Here is a 7,103-nt window from a genome sequence, read left to right as displayed (position 1 = left end):
ACGTAGCTATCACCACATCTGAGGGATCAGATATAATTTGAGAAATTCATATCCAAATGTACAAATTAAATACAAAACCATACTGTGTTTTTAATTCTTCACGTCATTATCTGATATGGTTATCTATTAATTGAATCAGATACCTCCCAGATAAAGCATGGGCTTGAATTCATCAGCCCGGGTCCGACTTTGAATCGGGCTGGCCTGGTCCAGCCCGATGCTTACCCCTGGTGCCCAACAACAAATGCAACATGACATTAGGTACAGTAACAGTTTGAATTGGAGTAGCACTACAAGAAAATCGGTTCTGACGGCCTAAACCGCTGCAAAAAACTTGAAAAGCCCGTTGATAAAAACGTGTAGCAAAAGTTCAAAACCTTACCTATAGATAGTACAAACCGTTGCTAGACCCCTTGCTTCTAGAAATCTTTGGGCACGATTTTAAGCCTCTAGCAACAGTTTATCCTTGCAATGAACATCCTTGCACACTAAGCATGAACATCAAGCTCGGATACCCGGCCCGACCGGCTCGATTTGGCTCCATTTATTTTTTATATTATTTTATTTAATAATAATATATATATTATTATTAAAATATATTTTATAAAAAAATATTTTTTATTTTAACCGAGCTGGGCCTGAGCTCAAGCATCGCGCTGGGCCGATGCCCCGGCCTGTTGCGCACACACGCACACACAATATATATATATATATAGAGAGAGAGAGAGAGAGAGAGTCAAGTGTCGGGCCCGGCCGATGCCCAGGCCTGTCGCGGGCGCACACACAAGCAATGGATTCATTATCATAGGCAAATAAGAGAGAGAGAGCGCAATTAGTTTACAAAAAATATTTATTATCATAGAAGCCAATATTGTTCGTTACAGAAGCAATGGAAGATCAAAGACTGGACTTTATATGTAACTCCAACGCTGTTTGCACCATCTGATCCTCCTCGACTACTGCCACCTGATGAAACCCAACTTCAACAAACAGGGTCTATATAATCTGCAGCATACAGAACATGTTAATCACTAATAAAACAAGACCTAGTAATAGCAAATTCCAGCGCAGTGAGCTTCAAAACTCAGGTCATTTACTTTGTACTGCAGTAACAGATGCAGATAAGCCATATCACAGGGCTACTTCCAATTCCAGAATTTCAAATGGAGCCTTTCAATATCAGAATTAAAGTTTGATTTGTTCACATAATGATAATCTCTGATTCAACCACACTTCTTGACAAGGAAAACAGAAAAAGGAAATGAGAATCTAAAGCTTCACAAACCTTTTCAGAGACAGTAGCTAATTAATGAGACATAGGATAGAGACATTTTTACAAGTACCTGCCCAGGAAGGAGGACAGAAAATCAGGAAACAATCTGCTGATAAAAACTGTTTGACATTACAAAAAACTAAAAACTGTTTGACATTAAAAATAGAAAATGAAAAAAAAAAACTGTTTTGACATTAAAAAACTAAAAAAATGAAAAAACTGAAAAAAAATGCATTAAAAATGCATTTTTTTCAAAAAAAAAAGTGCTTTTTTTTAGTTTTAAACTGCCAGTTAATTTATCGCATTTTTTTGCATTTTATAAAAAAAAAACGTGCTTTCTGTGACCACGTGTGAAAGTATGAATTTGACAATCAGCACATAAAAGACATAAACGATAACCTAAATATTAGAAAGTTTAATCTATAATTTCAAGACTTCTGCTCAACTGTGTGCTTGGGACCACAATCTCAAACTTGGTAAGAACTAACATAATTTAATTGGTACAATTAGGAAAATTAAGCAGGTACCTAAGAGATGATCCAAGCTAAAACTTCAAAAGGAGACGCAAACAATACTCCTATAACTCTTTAGTGGTTGACTGGAACTCATCATCAGTATATTTACAATAGGAAGTGGAACAATCCTAATAATGGATTGACTGAATTTTGTCCAAGGGTACTTGAAATGCAGTTGGACCACAAAATTTCCTACTGGCTGCTGTTTTTATCCTCTGCAGTAACCTCAGAAGCATATACTTCAGAAGAACCTCCGTTGTCAACAAACTTCAGTTAATGAACTAAATCAGTCAGATTAACTTGAGATGAAAATGTAACTAATGAACCCATAACCTGCTGAAACAGAAAAATTTAAAAAAAAAAGGCAAATAAGAATCATCATAAGCACAGAATAAGAAATGCAATCAATGATCTGCCAATAAATAGAATTGCAATGATCAAACTAAAGAATGAACCATTACTCATTAATACTAGCAAGTAAGCTCAAGGGTTTCAATAAAATGGCAGTTCCAGAATATCCAATGTCATGACCAGATAAGAATCTCTAAATATGGTTGGAACTTGAAGACAATGAATACTTTCTGAACTTGAAACACACATCCTAATGTTAGCCATCAACTACCAACTACCCAACCTGTAAGCTCAGACAAACTCAAGAAATATTAAGTAACATAACTGATAACAGCTATTTGAAAACCAGATGAAAAAGAACAAGATCATGCTGAGACCCAGGTCCCCTTGACTCATTAATTTCATTTATGAAAACACCAAAAGAATTAGGTGTCCATGTCTACAAATTATTCTGAAGCGATCTTTGACTTGAAAACTTGATCCTCAAAAAGATATGACTGGAAAAAATAGGGTTAATAAAAAGCCGAAGCTTTAAAATTCATCATTTGGTCCATAGATCTATATGCCCAATTTCATTACATTTCTAAAAAAATTACACATTTCGAGAAATGCTTCAAATTGCCAAAGAGCTCATCACTGTTCAAAAGAAAATGATTCAGATCTTGTTGCACCTATTCAGATTGTAAATGTGTTTTCAAGTCTCACCCTTGATGAGAACAGTGGATCAAAATTGATTAGACATTGATGAATTGTATCCAGATATACAATTTTCAGTATATATTGACAAAGTGATGAAGAAAAAAATATCTAGTCATGAACAAAAACCTATCTAGATCTTAACAAAAAGAGAGGCTGAGGTCCTGCTGATTAGCAGATCATGTAAGGCTTTTTTTTTTTTTCCTTTGGCCTGAATTCATTCAGTGGCCAGATCTATCTGCCTTCTGAGAAGTGGTAAAAAAAAAACAAGAATGCCAATAGCAAAGAGCTTGTCTTCTACTGAAAAAGAAAGAAAAAGCCTCAGATGAAAAAGATAAAAACCAAAACGGAGAAAAATGGAAAGCATAGCTTGAGTGTGGAGGCAAACTTCTCAGGCGAGACCTTGTTCTTCCCATCTTCCTCTGCTAGGTGCTTCTTACATATTTATCCAGCAGTCTCTCCTTCATTCTTCTGCTGTTGCTCTTCTGCAGCTTCCATGATCAGCAGCCCTTTAGGCTTTAGTATTGTCCTCTCTCCTATGTGTCATTGGAAACCAGGGCTGGTTGGAATCCACCTCCACGTCTCCTGGTTAACAATGAAACCCTTGGGAAAAATGATGAGAACATCCGAGAGAGGAGAGAGCAAAGGAAGAGAAAAAATAAGATGAACAAAGTAGGAAAGGTTCTTATAACTGTTTTCGAGAAATATAAAATCACCTCAGAAACTTTCAAAATTTTTCAGAGACGAAAATTCCCTTTTTTCTACGTTCAGTGGGAAGTTATGTAGACCATTGCTACTGCTAAGCTTTGTTGTAGTGGAGTGATTCCCATGAGAGTGCTCTCTAAGCGCTGGCATTTGGGTCCATCTTGATGAATGTCTGCTTATGCTAGGCCTAGCAACTTGAAGTTCACCTACTTAGTGAACTTCTTTGAGCGATGAACATACGTACTATAGCCATTTTTTTCACATTTCTAATTTACATTTTACTTGCTTCCCATTCACTGAGTACCCAATTTGTTGATTTAAGTGGACTGGCTTCCAGAATGAGCCAATGAAAGCTCCATCCCTTGTCTAGAGGGTTAAAACTTTCAAGTTTGAGTAAGGTCAAGAGCTCAGTACCAGGATGCACTATTAGAGTCTGTTTAATTGAAGCAATTTCCCTGTCAAAGAAAAAAAATTGTCACCATGAGAATGAAATCCATGCCTGCTATCCTTAGGACCATTAGCATTTTCATTTCTCAAATCACCAATCTGTATGGTCAACATAAAGAACCACCTGAAAGGAAGATAATATAAACAACAGTACTAAGACTGCCGGTAGGCACGTAAAAAAAACTTCACGCAGAATAATAAAGAAACCATAAAGTTGTACCCATTGCTTCTACAAAACAAACACTCCTTTTTATAGAATCATGATCTTTAAAGTATACCTTGATCTTTTAGTATATCTTCAGTAGCGGAGAAAAAAAAATTCGATAGTTTGAGATTACAGAAATATTGGCAAGAGATTTAGTTATCCTAGCAAAAGAATCAACCATATGATCTGGTAACTTTGTATTTCATCTTTCACCAAAAATCATTACAAGAACAAACACCATTTTGAAAATGGTGAAAGCGCAGGTTGTCCCTCACCACAATGATTCGATTTGCAACCAAGGAGGCTTTCCTCATGAAAGAGTGACAATCTTCACAGATGCGGAGGTTCTTCACAATGCGAATGGTTGTACCAGGATTCGTACTAAGGAGGCCAAAGGCAAGTGCCAGCCTCTCACTGTGCCGCCTAAGAATGCTCTCCTTCTCATCATCACTGACATCATAAACAACAGAATTCAGAACAGGAACATGTCCCAAAATCTTCAACTTCTCATATAATTCATCCAATAGCACATATATCTCTCGGGAAAGAGGGTGGGAGCTATCCCCTGCAAAGAACTCATGAATTCTACCATCCTTGGCTTCAAACCAGCTATACCCAGCACTCTTTTTTAGTCCTTTTTCTCTTATCATTTTCCGTACCGAGGATACATCTTCCCATCTTCCGACAGCAGCATATATGTTGGAGAGCAGAATGTGATTACCGATACCATCTGGCTCAAGCTTAAAAAGCTGGCGAGCTGCAATCTCCGCAAGATCCACATTACTGTGAATTCTACAAGCTCCAAGCAATGCACCCCATACACCTGCATGAGGTTCAACTGGCATACTTTTGATCATCTCATATGCTTCTTCCAATCGGCCAGCACGTCCCAAGAGATCCACCATACAAGCATAGTGATCAGCAGAAGGCAGAATCCCATATTCATCTTGCATGCTGGTAAAACAGTGACGCCCTTCGTCGACCATACCTGTATGACTACAGGCAGTTAAGACACCAATAAACGTGACTGAATTTGGCTTGACATCAGTTTCTTTCATGCAGGAGAACACCTCGAGAGCTGATTTACTCTGGCCATGCATTGCAAGGCCAACAATCATTGCGCTGTATGAGTAAACATTCCTCTCAGACATCTTCTCAAACACTCGGTACGCCTCTTGGATGTTCCCACATTTCGCATACATGTCGATGAGTGCTGATCCCACAACGAGGTTTCCATCAAGCCCACGTTCCTCTGCCACATTGTGCACCCACTTCGCATAAGAAGCGGCACCAAGTTGTGCACAGGCAGAAATCACGCCCACCAACGTCACCTCATCAGTAGGGACACCTGCTGCACACATCCTATCAAACAATTGGAGTGCTTCTTTCGGCTTGGCGTTCTGAGCATAGCTACAAATCATGGCAGTCCACGCCACCATATCCTTGTGTGGTGAATCATTGAACAACCGCTGAGCAGCCTCCATATCACTACACCTCGCATACGCCACAATCAGCGCCGTCCATGAAATAACATCTCTCTCAGGCATTTCGTCGAACACCTTGCGAGCATCACTTAAGCACCCGAATCTCACGTAACCGTCGATAAGGGTGTTTTGCACGAAGAGATCCGAATCGAAGGCGAGCATCATAGTGTGGGCTTGGACCCCACGAGCTGCATAAACGGAACCGATGGCAGAACAAGCCTTGAGAAGGGCAGAGAAGGTGAAGGAGGTGGGACTAGCGCCATTCCTCCTCATGGAGCCATAGAGATGGAGGGCCTCCGCGATAGGCCCATTGAGGGCATATCCCCGGATCAAGGCGGTCCACAGGAAGGCGTTAGGCCACCGGACCTGGCGGAAGAGGAGGCGCGGATACGCCATATCGGTGCACAGCTTGGTGAACGTGCGCAGCAGCTTAGTGATAACATAATTGCTTTGGTCCAGGCCGTGCCTGAGGAGGTGGGCATGGACGAGCTTGAGATGGAGCGGCGAGGCGCAGCGATCCAGCAAAGCCACCAACCTCTCTTCCCGCACGTCAAAGATGGCGACGTTTCTGCTGCTCCACTCCGAACGGAAAGGGAGGAAGAAGGAAGGAACATCATTACAGCTGGTGCCAATACTACTGCCGATGCTGTCTCGGTCTTCGTGGGCAGAGCCCAGAAGGGACTGGGAAGATGTAGTGCTGCTGGTACTGTTGCTGTTGATAAGGGATGTGTGAAGAAAGCGATTGCTACTGCTGCGGCTGCTGTGGATTGAAGAGGAAAGGTTGCGACGACACCAGCATAGGCGGCGACACATTCATGCGCATGCAGCGGACAAGAGAGGAGGAGCTCCGTCCACTGCTGTCGGTGAATGAGTCCCAAAGACGGGGCCGACCACACCTATGCGGACGGAAGAGCATAAGAAGTTGGAACCAAGAAGACGAGCAACAAGCAAGACGAACAGGCAGCAGAGTTATGTTTTTCGAGTCGAATGGTGTGTGAGAGAATTATGTTTCTATCATTGTCGTATTTTTAGAACACAGCTAATTTTTGACAGAATTAAATGCTTAAATTTCTCAGTAAGATGTTAAAATGAATAGTTTTCAAACGTAAACATGTTTTGGCTTTAAAATCAAAGTGATTATTAGATTTTCTCTTTGCCTACTGTGAGGTAGCATTTGATGGTCCAGGATTATAACTCCAGCATTTTTAATTCTAGAATTATAATTCTGGAATAGAGTGGAATAGTTTCCTATTCCACCATCCAAATTCAAGGGCTTTTGATAGAGCTGGAACAATGATTCCATAAAGTACTTAAGGGGCGTTTGATAACCTTGAATTTGATTCTAAAATTAAAATTTTAAAAACAAAATTTCACCTTAAATTGGAACTGGAATGAAATTTTAGTTTTTCTTTATGTTTGATAGCCTG

The 7,103-nt window shown here is 40.2% G+C and overlaps 1 protein-coding gene across 4 annotated transcripts; it reads right to left on the bottom strand.

Annotated features, from left to right (window-relative positions):
• Positions 1–887: 887 nt before the first annotated feature.
• On the bottom strand, positions 888–6,650 carry LOC116246657 (pentatricopeptide repeat-containing protein At5g44230). 4 transcript variants are annotated; one of them, XR_007572693.1, is made up of 3 exons: positions 4,468–6,650; positions 3,552–3,995; positions 888–3,420 (listed from the first exon to the last, which is right to left on the bottom strand). XR_007572693.1 is itself a non-coding variant. In XM_050076466.1 (2 exons), the coding sequence occupies exons 1-2, from the start codon at positions 6,487–6,489 to the stop codon at positions 3,379–3,381; spliced, it is 2,064 nt and encodes a 687-aa protein (XP_049932423.1). In that variant the 5' UTR covers positions 6,490–6,650; the 3' UTR covers positions 888–3,378. The 4 variants fall into 4 exon arrangements, 2 of the variants coding, with proteins under 2 accessions (XP_049932423.1, XP_031474320.1); XR_007572692.1 differs by lacking the exon at positions 3,552–3,995 and having other exon boundaries at positions 948–1,005; positions 3,238–3,438; XM_050076466.1 differs by lacking the exon at positions 3,552–3,995.
• Between the last annotated feature and the right edge of the window lie 453 nt (positions 6,651–7,103).

This window comes from Nymphaea colorata, chromosome 2 (genome assembly GCF_008831285.2).
Source record: "Nymphaea colorata isolate Beijing-Zhang1983 chromosome 2, ASM883128v2, whole genome shotgun sequence".
In the NCBI taxonomy this organism is placed as follows: domain Eukaryota; kingdom Viridiplantae; phylum Streptophyta; class Magnoliopsida; order Nymphaeales; family Nymphaeaceae; genus Nymphaea; species Nymphaea colorata.
This window is presented reverse-complemented; position numbering and strand designations above follow the sequence as displayed.

Bases quoted from the DNA above. Each gene is read 5' to 3' on its own strand.
- LOC116246657 (XM_050076466.1), bottom strand. From the start codon at position 6,489: ATGTGTCGCCGCCTATGCTGGTGTCGTCGCAACCTTTCCTCTTCAATC. The intron at 3,421-4,467 runs GTGAGGGACAAC...ATTGTTAACCAG, and splicing joins TTGCAAATCGAATCATTGTG to GAGACGTGGAGGTGGATTCC.